The 14,402-nt window shown below is 34.8% G+C and overlaps 1 protein-coding gene across 2 annotated transcripts in view; it reads right to left on the reverse strand.

Annotated features, from left to right (window-relative positions):
- LOC144961183 (low-density lipoprotein receptor-related protein 5-like) overlaps positions 1–14,402 on the reverse strand; it is a 35,834-nt gene that overhangs the window by 14,422 nt on the left and 7,010 nt on the right. For both annotated transcript variants that reach the window (XM_078894475.1, XM_078894471.1), the window contains exons 4-8: positions 12,953–13,148; positions 10,965–11,212; positions 8,624–8,776; positions 3,216–3,314; positions 1,842–2,033 (exon numbers count right to left, since the gene is read on the reverse strand). In XM_078894475.1, the coding sequence (XP_078750601.1) occupies positions 1,842–2,033; positions 3,216–3,314; positions 8,624–8,776; positions 10,965–11,212; positions 12,953–13,148 (888 nt within the window). The remainder of the gene's footprint in view (positions 1–1,841; positions 2,034–3,215; positions 3,315–8,623; positions 8,777–10,964; positions 11,213–12,952; positions 13,149–14,402) is intronic.

Here is a 14,402-nt window from a genome sequence, read left to right on the forward strand (position 1 = left end):
TTGGTGAGTGCTTCTATACATCTCCTCTCCCACCTATCCACCATCACATGATCATGATCATCATCATCATCATCAGCATCTTCATCATCATCATCATCATCATCATCATCATCATCATCATCATCATCATCATCATCATCTCTGTTCCTTTCCTCCTCCTCCTCTACCTCCTCGCTTCTTTGTCACCTTCTCCTCCTCCTTCTCCTCCTACTCCTCTTCCTATATCATCATCAACATAATAATAATAATAATAATCATCATCATCATCACCATCACTTCCCCCTCCTCTTTTTTCGCTTCTTCTTCTTCTTCTTCTTCTTCTTCTTCTTCTTCTTCTTCTTCTTCTTCTTCTTCTTCTTCTTCTTAGACAACAACAACAACAACAACAACTACTACTACTACTACTACTACTACTACTACTACTACTACTACTACTACTACTACTACTACTACTACTACTACTACTACTATCGTACTATTACTTCCAGTGCTGCTATTGCTGCTGCTGCTGCTAATAATACTACAACAACAACAACAACAACTACTACTACTACTACTCCTACTACTACTACTAATACTACTACTACTACTACTACTACTACTACTACTACTACTACTACTACTCTACTACTCTTACTACTACTACTACTACTACTACTACTACTACTACTACTACTACTACTACTACTACTACTACTACTCTACTACATACTACTTACTACTACTACTACTACTACTATACTACTACTACTACTATACTACTCTAGCTGCTGCTACTGCTGCTACTACTACTACTATACTACTACTACTACTACTACTACTCTACTACTACTACTACTACTACTACTACTACTCTATACATACTACTAACTACTACTACTACTACTATACTACTACTACTACTACTACTACTACACTACTACTACTCTACTACTACTACTACTACTACTACTACTACTACTACTACTACTACTACTACTACTACTACTAACTACTATACTACTACTACTACTACTACTACTACTACTCTACTACTACTCTACTACTACTACTACTACTACTACTACATACTTACTACTATACTTACTACTATCAATGCTATATAGCTACTGCTACACTACATACACTACTATACTAACTAACTAACTACTACTATCTACTACTACTACTACTACTATACTACTTGTACTATTACTACTATGCTGCTATTCTACTGCTGCTACTACTACTACACAACAACACTACTACTACTACTACTACTACTACTACTACTACTACTACTACTACTACTACTACTACTACTACTATTGTACTATTACTACTAGTGCTGCTATTGCTACTGCTGCTACTACTACTACAACAACAACTACTTCTACTATTACTACTACTACTACTACTACTACTACTACTACTACTACTACTACTACTACTACTACTACTACTACCACTACTACCACTACTACTACTACCACTACTACTACTACTACTACTACTACTACTACCACTGCTACTACTACTACAACTATTACTGCTATTACCACCGCTACTACTCCTCCTCCTCCTCCTCCTCCTCCTCCTACTACTACTACTACTACTACTACTACTACTACTACTACTATTACCACCACCACTACTACTACTACTACTACTACTACTACTACTACTTACTACTATACTACACTACTACTACTACTACTACTACTACTACTACTACTACTATTGTTATTATTATTATTATTATTATTATTATCTTTATTATTTTATAATATGGACACTGTTACTATCGACAATGACAAGCAGAAACATTTTACCAGGTTAACTAATAATTATCTCCACATTACCTGACCCATTCGGTTTGATACTTCTGATGCTGTTGTTATAAGCGTCGGTGAAGTAGATAGTACTGCTGTCGTAGTGGTAATCGACGAATGATGCCGTAGTGTATTTTATTGGGACCTTTATGTACGCAGGCTTCTCCAGTGGGATGAATACCAAGTTTCGACGGAATCCCACAAGCAGCATCTTGTTATTACCTGGCAATTGATGTATTGTACGACGTGTACATAAATGCAGGTCTGACATCCGAATGCAACTATGGGCCTAGTTTAACATTGATGTAATAGACATTTTGCGTTATTATTATTATTATTATTTTTTTTGTGATTTAGTTTTCTATTACAACAAAGAACCCATAATGAATAGGGTTCTCAGACCGACAAACAAGTCAACGGCGATTGAAAATAATTATTACAAGAGGGATTGGGTGCTATAAGTTGTATGTAATAAGTGAAATGGATGTTGAAGCAGTGGCATGGAAGAATGTACGAGAGGCAAACTGGAACCCAACCCCCCCCCCCCCCCCAAAAAAAAAAAAACAAAAAAAAAACAAAAACAAAAAACAAACAAAAAAAAACAAAAAAAAAAAAAAACAAACGAACAAAAAAAAGAAACAAAAAAAAAAACAACAACAACAAAATAATAATAATAATCCCTCCCCCAAAACAAAACAAATCAAAACTGGGTAACCGAAGAAAGGTAATAAGAAGCAAGAACAGGAACCCTTCCCCGAGGATTTCATCTTAGTAATAGTGGGACCAGTTCTTGGACCTGGTTCTCAGCACATCACTAATCAATACTGTCTCTTTGTTGTATAACCTGGACGTTTTCGTGCTACGGACGTCTATCTTTTGATACACGTTTTCCACTTGCCTCAGATATGTGATTTAAGGTGATATGTATCCCACTGCATCGATTGGTTTCATGACGGAAGGTATTGGACGATAAAGAATGGATAGTATTTTTTAAAAACAAACAAAGACTAGACTCGAACATTGTAAGTTAAGATTAATATTCATTTAAACATCCCGATTCACCCCGACGTAATAAGGAGAAGATTGGTCACATATTTGTTATGTCTCAGATTATTTAATATCAAAAATTGAATCCTCTCCTTACCACCTACAGCAAAATCGTCACATTTGGTACGACACAATATAGACGTCTACATTTTTCTTATTCAGATTAACTTTGTACATCACAAACTTTGAAGAATGATCTTTGTTTAATTAATAAAAACATAAAGTTATTTTGTAGAGAGATTGTTTGAGTTTAAAAAATCACATTTTCTGCTTTGTAAGCCTGCCATTTTGGGAAAATGCTGAAAATGATCGGCAAGGAAAGAGTTAAAAAATATAGCGTGATATACTCGTACCAACCTTCGTTATCTGGGCCAGCACAAACTGTGTTGTAAGGATGTGGCCGGTATAAACAAAGCTGTTTACATCCACCATTATTAACTGCGCATTTGTTGGGAGCTGCAAGACATTGATTTTAGACGAGAATTCAATGTTCAGATTAAGCTGCTAGAAGATGTGGACTGTAGCAATTATTGAACAAAAATTAAAAGAATAAATTGATAACAAGATACTCAACAGGGAATGTTTCGGGCTCAAAACACTTCTTCAGCCAAGGCCTTCGCTTATCTCAAGCGAACTTAACACGTCAGTTTGGATTTTTCTGAAAATATTATCGTATTACTTGAAAATGTTGTTGACTTAGAAAGGATTTAGAGCCCGAAACGTTCCATGTTATTATTTTTTTTTGAAGCTGTTTTTCTGAATAGAGGAATAAAAAAAATATACAGAAGGAAGAAAATGCAAGGAAATGGATAATTGATGACCAGTATTTTTAACATAAATTTGTACACATGTTGTAATTCTTGATTTAATGACAATTCGCCCGAGAAATTAGTGGCTGCGGTAGTGGTAGAAGTAGTAGTAGTAGTAGTAGTAGTAGTAGTAGTAGTAGTAGTAGTAACAAGATATGAAGTGAGTAGAAAAGTGCCAGAAGACAATAGAGAATAAAAAAATTTTTCGCGGCGGTGGTGGGGTTTGAACCTGCGACCTTATTGGTACGACAACTCCGCCTGGCAGGTGAGAGCGTGGCTCTACCGTGTGAGCTATCCACGAACACAAAAATATTCGTTTCAAACCCAAAGTCATTTCTAGATCCCTCTCTCACCCACTTCTTGAGATCGCCGATTCGTTCACCACCATCGCGAAGTAATTTTGACCAGCAGTTAAGCCTAATAGCCAATATTCTCATCACAAACATATAACATAGAAACGATTGAGACATTGAGTATGCTCCGGTGTATGGGGTGAATTTTTAATTCAGAAAAGTGAGTGGAGCAGGCACTTATGTTGGTAACAACAAGATATGAAGTGAGTAGAAAAGTGCCAGAAGACAATAGAGAATAAAAAAATTTTTTCGCGGCGGTGGTGGGGTTTGAACCTGCGACCTTATTGGTACGACAACTCCGCCTGGCAGGTGAGAGCGTGGCTCTACCGTGTGAGCTATCCACGAACACAAAAATATTCGTTTCAAACCCAAAGTCATTTCTAGATCCCTCTCTCACCCACTTCTTGAGATCGCCGATTCGTTCACACACCATCGCGAAGTAATTTTGACCAGCAGTTAAGCCTAATAGCCAATATTCTCATCACAAACATATAACATAGAAACGATTGAGACATTGAGTATGCTCCGGTGTATGGGGTGAATTTTTAATTCAGAAAAGTGAGTGGAGCAGGCACTTATGTTGGTAACAACAAGATATGAAGTGAGTAGAAAAGTGCCAGAAGACAATAGAGAATAAAAAAATTTTCGCGGCGGTGGTGGGGTTTGAACCTGCGACCTTATTGGTACGACAACTCCGCCTGGCAGGTGAGAGCGTGGCTCTACGTGTGAGCTATCCACGAACACAAAAATATTCGTTTCAAACCCAAAGTCATTTCTAGATCCCTCTCTCACCCACTTCTTGAGATCGCCGATTCGTTCACCACCATCGCGAAGTAATTTTGACCAGCAGTTAAGCCTAATAGCCAATATTCTCATCACAAACATATAACATAGAAACGATTGAGACATTGAGTATGCTCCGGTGTATGGGGTGAATTTTTAATTCAGAAAAGTGAGTGGAGCAGGCACTTATGTTGGTAACAACAAGATATGAAGTGAGTAGAAAAGTGCCAGAAGACAATAGAGAATAAAAAAATTTTTCGCGGCGGTGGTGGGGTTTGAACCTGCGACCTTATTGGTACGACAACTCCGCCTGGCAGGTGAGAGCGTGGCTCTACCGTGTGAGCTATCCACGAACACAAAAATATTCGTTTCACACCCAAAGTCATTTCTAGATCCCTCTCTCACCACTTCTTGAGATCGCCGATTCGTTCACAACCATCGCGAAGTAATTTTGACCAGCAGTTAAGCCTAATAGCCAATATTCTCATCACAAACATATAACATAGAAACGATTGAGACATTGAGTATGCTCCGGTGTATGGGTGAATTTTTAATTCAGAAAAGTGAGTGGAGCAGGCACTTATGTTGGTAACAACAAGATATGAAGTGAGTAGAAAAGTGCCAGAAGACAATAGAGAATAAAAAAATTTTTCGCGGCGGTGGTGGGGTTTGAACTGCGACCTTATTGGTACGACAACTCCGCCTGGCAGGTGAGAGCGTGGCTCTACCGTGTGAGCTATCCACGAACACAAAAATATTCGTTTCAAACCAAAGTCATTTCTAGATCCCTCTCTCACCCACTTCTTGAGATCGCCGATTCGTTCACCACCATCGCGAAGTAATTTTGACCAGCAGTTAAGCCTAATAGCCAATATTCTCATCACAAACATATAACATAGAAACGATTGAGACATTGAGTATGCTCCGGTGTATGGGGTGAATTTTTAATTCAGAAAAGTGAGTGGAGCAGGCACTTATGTTGGTAACAACAAGATATGAAGTGAGTAGAAAAGTGCCAGAAGACAATAGAGAATAAAAAAATTTTTTTAGCAGTATAGTAGTAGTAATATAGTAGTAGTATCGTCGTAGTAGTAGTAGTAGTGTAGTAGTAGTAGTAGTAGTAGTAGTAGTAGTAGTAGTATAGTAGTAGTAGTAGTAGTAGTAGTAGTAGTAGTAGTAGTAGTAGTAGTAGTAGTAGTAGTATAAGTAGTAGTAGTATAGTAGTAGTAGTAGTAGTAGTAGTAGTAGTAGTAGTAGTAGTAGTAGTAGTAGGAGGAGTAGTAGTAGTAGTAGTAGTAGTAGTAGTAGTAGTAGTAGTAGTAGTAGTAGTAGAAGTAGTAGTAGTAGTAGTCGTTATAGTAGATCTATTAATGATTTTATTACTATTTTCACGTTACTGTAGAACGAACTTACGTCTCAATGGAAAACTAGCTTCAGGCGACCATGAGTTGTTTATTTCAAATCTGTTGTTAGGTTATCTTGTGTTGACAACCCCTCAGCGTTGTCCTATGAATACTACTCACCATGGCTATATAAACCCATGGCTGGCCGCAAATCGCCACTTGCTATTCTTCGCACGATGCAGGGTTAGTTGTGTGAGAAGCATTCGGGGTCGGAAAATAGCAAGGCATAGTGCATGTTACTGTACCATGTATGTCCGTAAACGGTTGACCAAAATCATTGCATGGAAAAGGTCGATCTATGTTTTATCAGTCTGCTCTAAAAGAGATCAGTAAAATCATAGAACAGAGAAGGCCGATCTGTTCCTATGTAAATGTGTCCCAAATATAGTATAACATAGAGAAGGCCGAAGCTGTGTTATACAAAATTCAATATTGGTCGGTTCCGTGACAAATTAAATATAACACAGAGAAGGCCGAGACTGTATTATAACATATTCAATACTGGTCGGTTCGGTGACAAAAAGCGACGTACGTCTTAATATCACATCTCTATAAAAGAGTGTGATAATATATGATGTCCTAAATATTTGTTCGGTCAAACATCTATCCAGATACAAAAGTATAGTGCTATGTCTTGTGCGTAAAATACGTTTGAGAATCACGGTGTTCGCGATATTTGCTGGGCCGTGTTCGGTCAAGAGTGAAGACGTTTCCCCACCGCACATCTTCTTAACGAGAAGTCAGATCAACTCCTCTACAAGAAAACAGAAGAGCAAACTCGAGACAACAACAAGACAAGATTTGATTGTGTGTATATTGTATTGTCTTTATGTGCTAACAAATATCTTTATGTTTTATTTAGTGTCAAAACGTTTTCATTTTAATTTTGACATTTTCTTGTTCCTAAAATAAAGTTATAATTTATATATATATATATATATATATATATATTATATATATATATATATATATATATATATATATTATATGCTTTTTATATAGCGCAATATCAACTAAACGTGCTCAAAGCGCTTTACAAGGGGTCCCTGTCCAACAGCAACATTTAACATTTAGGACGGGACATGACGCCTGTTAGGCGATATTACAATTTTTTTCGGACAGAGACAGGCTGTTAACGAACAGGTACTCATTTTACACCTGAGTACGGTGAGAGAATGTGAGTAAAGAGCCTTCTCCAAGGACTCAACAATGCGCCGAGCGAGGCTCGAACCCAGGACCTTCCGATCCGATAGCGAGTTTCATACCACTAGACCACATAGTCGCACATAGCTGAACTACTACTACTACTACTACTACTACTACTACTACTACTACTACTACTACTACTACTACTACTACTACTACTACTACTACTACTACTACTACTACTACTACTACTATTACTAATACTACTACTACCACTAGTAGTACTACTACTACTACTACTACTACTACTACTACTACTACTACTATACTACTACTACTACTACTACTATTACTACTGCTACTATTACTACTACTACTACTACTACTACTACTACTACTACTACTACTACTATACTACTACTACTACTACTACTACTACTACTACTACTACTACTACTCCTACTACTACGCTACTACTACTACTACTATTACTACTACTACTCTACTACTACTACTACTACTACTACTACTACTACTACTACTACTACTAAATACTATACTACTACTACTACTACTATTACTACTACTATATATACTACTATCTACTATACTACTAACTACTACTACTACATACTACTACTACTACTACTACTACTACTACTACTACTACTACTACTACTACATACTACATATACAACAACCAACAATAACAACAACAACAACAACAACTACTACTACTACTAACTACTACTACTACTACTACTACTACTACTTCTGCTGCTGTTGCTACTACTACTACTAATACTATTATTATTATTATTATTATTATTATTATTATTATTATTATTATTATTATTATTATTATTTTATTATTATTATTATTAATATTATTATTATCATTGTTATACTACTAACTACTACTACTACTACTACTACTACTACTAACTACTACTATTACTACTACTACTACTACTACTACTACTATTACTACTACTACTACTACTACTACTATTACTACTATACTACTACTACTACTATACTACTACTACTACTACTACTACTACTACTACTATACTACTACTACTTACTACTACTACTACTACTACTACTACTACTACTACTACTACTACTACTACTACTACTACTATACACACTAAACGAACTACAACAACACACAACAACAACAACAACAACAACTACTACTACTACTACTACTACTACTACTACTACTACTACTACTACTACTACTACTACTACTACTACAGACGAACCTACTGATCTGTTAAGAGGAATGCTGGGAGTCAGGGAAACAACGCCCATTGGTCCAGCAGGTTGCACGCTGATTGCTTCCCTATCTTGACCCGTATATCTGTTGATTCGTTCCAATGATTTGGTGTACCAGCTGCTCCAATAAAGATAGTCACCTGTAATAGAACGCACTCTTCTACAATTTTATTCGGCAATTGTTTTTATTATTAAGACAGTAAATACATGGAACAGTTTCACTGTCATAAAAAAAAAGACTTCAAACGTCTAAATCATTTCAAAAATGCAATCGGCAGGGAGGTCCATAAATTTGATTTATAAGTTTTTAATTCGCGAAGTCCCAGATTTGAGAGTAATTTGAGGGTAATTTAAATCGATCGATGTTTGAAGTACGAGTTTTCTGGCGAAATTTTCAAATATTGGGGTTTTCAATAGTACGGCAGATTAGTAGATTCACCGCCTAGTGAAAAAAATACTCGAATTGTTTCGTGTATAATCTCTTCACAGTTGGTAAGATTGACATCTTGTAAAAAATTGGAATTCCATTTCGATCACTTACAGGTTAACCAGAAGTCACTGAATTTCAATGGGTTTAACTACATTTAACAATTGTAAATTATCGATATTTTAAAACATGTTTAAGAACAGAAAAAGTTTATTTTGATTTAAACAATTTACATGCAAAGTTTTGACAATATTCCTTTCAATTTGTAAGAGTTACTGCCCTTGATTTGATTTTTCGATCGATAAAAATATTCCTCTTCTTAAAATAACGTACGAACCATACTTTATTTTATACTACTCAAATAATAAAGTTTACTTTGTTGGATATCAAAAATTATAATAAGCTTATGAAGCAAATCAAACAATATTTGATTGAGTTATCGCCCATTATAGTAGAGTCCATGCATCTTGCAAAACTCGAGTTGTTTCATATTTAAAATGATTTAAACTTATTCAGTTGCTCATACGTTTTTTCTTGAAACGTATTGTTTTATCAACCATTTTCTAGATGTTTCACAAATACACACTTGTCTTTTTTTTCTTTCGAGGCGAACAAAGGGCGATAACTCATTTGAATTTTGACATAGAGCTAAGATTTTATACATGCAACCCAAAAACACACAACCAACGTTTTTTTTATTCATTTATTTGTTTTGGTTTGTTCTTAGAGTGCTATAGATTTTCTATTACCTTTTGAGTTCTATTTTAGTCACAACATTCAATGGGCTATAAATCCATTAACCATGATCTGATTTATTTGCAATGTGGAAAGTGTTTTTTGGTTATTTGCGAATATCAAATTCTTGATATTATGGGAGTTATGTATTTAAACAATGAATTGACAATAAATTCACCTTGTTTGACCTCTGTGTGACCTCTGAAAGATCAGATTCAAATTCCAATCGGACAAAAATATTATTTTGTGTCTGCTTATTTGGCTTTTAAAGAGAGTTGAACTTTTACACGAATACAAAATAACAATGGTTTTCGGCCCCATAATATTTACGTTTGAAATTTAAGTTTAAGTTCTAAACTCTAAGTTGAAACAACAATTTGCATTGATGAGTTTGGGTTTTATTCTGAATCTTCAAAAACTAACATTTTCTAATTCTGTTCAATATGACTTTAAACTCAATTTCTTTATCTAATTCATTTCGACATAAATACTAATCAACACGACAAATTAAGGGACCGGTTTCAGTTGCCTGCTACCCTTTTGATAGGACGCTAGTACATCGCAAAGTGCTTTCCGCCAGAGCTTACAGACCTATGTCCTAATCATTGCTGGATTGACAAAGGAGTTAGGGGGGAGGAGGTTTTAAAAAAGAAAAAAAAAGAAATCTCGACTTCACTCGGGATCGATCTGGGTCCCTTTCCGTATGAAGCGAGTGTTCTACCAAATGAGCTATCGGGATCCCCATTTGCAGTCGAGATATGCAGAGTGTTTTAATCTAACTCCGTCTCCCCTATCTACCCAACAGTGATTGGGTAGCTGATTCTGTTAGATCATGCAATAAATACTTTGCGACTCTTATCCAAAGGGTAGCGATTGCTACTGTCAGTGTATTGCTACAGATACATCGATAAATCCCATCTACTTGGTGGCTCTGTTGGATAATTTCTTATTCAGTAGAGAGGAAGCCTAGCACAACCACCGCCACCTTCTCATCTAACATCATCATCATCATCATCATCATCATCATCATCATCATCATCATCATCATCATCATCATCATCATTATCGTTATCAGCAGCACCAGTAGCAGCCACAGCATCACCATGAACAACAACAACAACAACAATAACAACAACTTCGCTACCAACATAGATTTTGTGTCTCACCCATGACAGTAATCGAAAACAAATGATCGTTTCCCAATATCACCAAGACCCGCCTGTTTTGTCCGTCATAGTCGACCTCCTCAATCCTATCCGTGCCTCCGTCTGCCCAATAAACTAGTTTTCTCTCTCTGTCAAGTGTTAAACCGTTGGGCCACTGCAGACCTTCGGACACAAGAATCTTACGTCCTGTACCGTCCAGGAAGGCTCTTTCTACAGTTGGCTTCCCCCAGTCTGTCCAGAACATGTACCTTATGGTATGGAAGATAAAAAGTCAAGCAAATACTGTTATAAATATTTATGCAAGTTCTAGTTTGCCCCAACTATTCAGAAAAAATGTATGAGGGCTGTGTTAAAAAGTCTTTTTTGTGTGACATTCGACTCAAAAATACATCAATAGTCACCTTAGAAAAAAAAAAATTCTTTACCGAATTATTTGCATTTTGATTATTTCATTCGTTTGACATATATTACCGATACGAGTTATTTGGAGAAACCAGGGACAAAATTCATTTTCTTTGAGACAGATACTGAAAAATAAACCAAAAACTGACAGTCTAGCACCAATAGAACAGCATAAATAGTTTTTCAAAAGTTCAATAGTGTGTGGACAAAATGTAGATATAGACTACGTTGTCCATAACTTTTTGACACTTTAATAATATAAATTATTACTAGATCTACTGTCATTTTGATGCTAGAATGTCATTGTTTTTATTTCTATCTCAGCGAATACTGATTTTGAGAGTGGCCCTCTAGCATAAACTATAGGATTCTTCATGCTATACAACGTACCTAATTATTATGCTTTCTATGTTAATTTTGCACGATTCAAATATTCTTGGGACCCAGTTCACCCTACCAATATTCTGGTGTGCTTGATCTGATACTAAATTCAATACATTTTGCATCGTATTGTTTAAGAGCTCATACTTATAGGCTTTAAAAGTCTATAAAGGCTCTGTATAATTTTCTCGCATAAATAACATTTTTCAAAGTTATATAAATGACATTCATTGTTAATATGACAATTTTAAGTACATATCGCTGTTTCAAATTATTAAATATCTAACAGATTCTAAGTGTCATAGGCAAGATTCGTAGTAAAATTTTCAACCATTCATTTGACATGTCCACTTTTATACATTTGAGAGTTTCAATTGATTTGTATACAAAATGCAAACAAAACAAAAAAAAATTAATTTCATGGTTCATTATTAATCAAATATTATTATGTTGATAAGTTCTTTATCAAAAATGGCATGCTTAAAAACATTAATTGAATTGTAAGTTTTTGTCTCAAAATTGAAAATATTCCAAATTGCTACAATTCTATAAATTAGGGTGTTTTTTCTTTTGTTACGATTATTGAAGAAACATGGCTGATTGAGTGTCACCGGTGAAAATTTGAGATTATAAAATCAATGCGATGTGTCGGTCTTGTTTTGGGAGCATTTGTTGTCCCTTTTTATCAACAACTTCCTTAATGGAGCATTACCTTACAGAACAATGCTCGTCATCAATTGTCGATCATCACATAAACCTTCTTAACCAGCTAACGGCTATAATCTGGAAAACCACGTGTTTGAAAATTTGGCCAGAAAACTCGTCCTTCAAATACGGATCGATTTAAATGACTCTCATCTTGGCAGTTAACTTGTTAAAGATTATTATTATTATTATTATTATTATTATTATTATTATTATTATTATTATTATTATTATTATTATTATTATATTATTATTATTATTATTATTATTATTATTATTATCATTATATTATTTATTATTATTATATTATTATATTTTATATATTTTATTATTATTATTTATTATTTTATTATTATTATTATTATTATTATTATTATTATTATTATTATTATTATTATTATTATTATTATATTATATTATTATTATTTATTATTCTATTATTATTATTATTATTATTATTATTATTATTATTATTATTATTAGCAAGATTTAGTGCTTACCCTTCAAATGGATCTACTTGAATAGCCCTGCACTTTTCCGTATCATGAGAAATGATAATCTTGTGACTCCCATCTCTAAGTCCTAATAATTCTATGTTATTGTTCCTGGTGTCAACCAGGTACAAGATTTGTGAGACCCAGTCCACTGCGATCCCTTCAAAGTCAACATCATTCCGACGCAGCAAGATTTCATAGTCTGTGGATTTGGGGAAAAATGCAAAACAAGTCACAGAAAAATTACTTAGATATGAACACTTATATAGAACATTTCTACTGGGTTTACTTGCCGTGCTCGATGCGCTTCACAATGTTTCATTTTTTCCCTGAACAGGCCATAAAGAACCATAAATCAGTTTCTTACAGTACCTACCTATTCGGGGTCCTTTTTTACTAACATTTTTATAATATACTAGTAAAAAGCCCGCAATTTCGCGGGGAAAGAACTATTTTCATTCGATACTGTACTCACCATCATTTAATGAGGGCAGATTGGTAAACAACGTTGTCTGTGTAATTTGGTATATCTTCGGTTGATTTTTCTGAGTGGCCCAATAATATATTTAATAATATATTCCCTCAACTAACCCCAAGAAAAAATTAAACCTAGTACCTTTAATTAACCCTAATAGGAAAAAAAAAACACCCTAGCACTTTAATAAGACTTATGACTAACCCTAATAGGAAAAAAAATCATCCGATCTCGAGCTAACCCTAATAGAAAAAAATGATGACAAATTGAATAAATAAACGCCTGACAAAATATCAACGGTAAAAATACAAATTTAAAGAATACTCGGGATGTAGGAGCTTTCGGAATGTCTCCCCTTTACTTAACTTATGGAAAAACAAACATCCTAGCATCTTTGCTAAGACTTATGACTAACCCTACTAGAAAGAAAAATATCCTCCGATCTCGAGCTAACCCAATAGAAAAAAATTATGACAAATTGAATAAAACAACTCTCGGACTGCTTTGCACTACCTTTCAATACTTAACAAATCAAAATGGCGGCCGAAAATCAAAACAATGGTCAAATTAGGAAATTTTAAACTTTCACAAATCTATCAAGGTTTGTTCTAGAGTTTTTAAAATACTTCTATATAATGACAAATTGAATAAATAAATGCCTGACAAAATATCAACGGTGAAAATACAAATTTAAAGAATACTGGGGATGTAGGAGCTTTCGGAATGTCTCCCCTTTACTAACCCTAATAGTAAAAAAAGAATCAAAATGGCGACTGAAATACCTTCATGTGATCAAGTGAACAATATCACTATGAATGCCACGATTTGCTGAAAAATGCCAACACCCACACACACATGTATACACCACTTACAACACACGCACACAAACACACACACACACGCACACACACACACACAAACATACACGCAAATAGAATACTACTACTACTACTACATAACAACACTGATCACCGCTAAATC

The sequence above is a fragment of the Berghia stephanieae genome, chromosome 1, assembly GCF_034508935.2.
Source record: "Berghia stephanieae isolate SIO BIC M18660-M18661 chromosome 1, UCSD_Bste_1.3, whole genome shotgun sequence".
Lineage (NCBI taxonomy): Eukaryota > Metazoa > Mollusca > Gastropoda > Nudibranchia > Aeolidiidae > Berghia > Berghia stephanieae.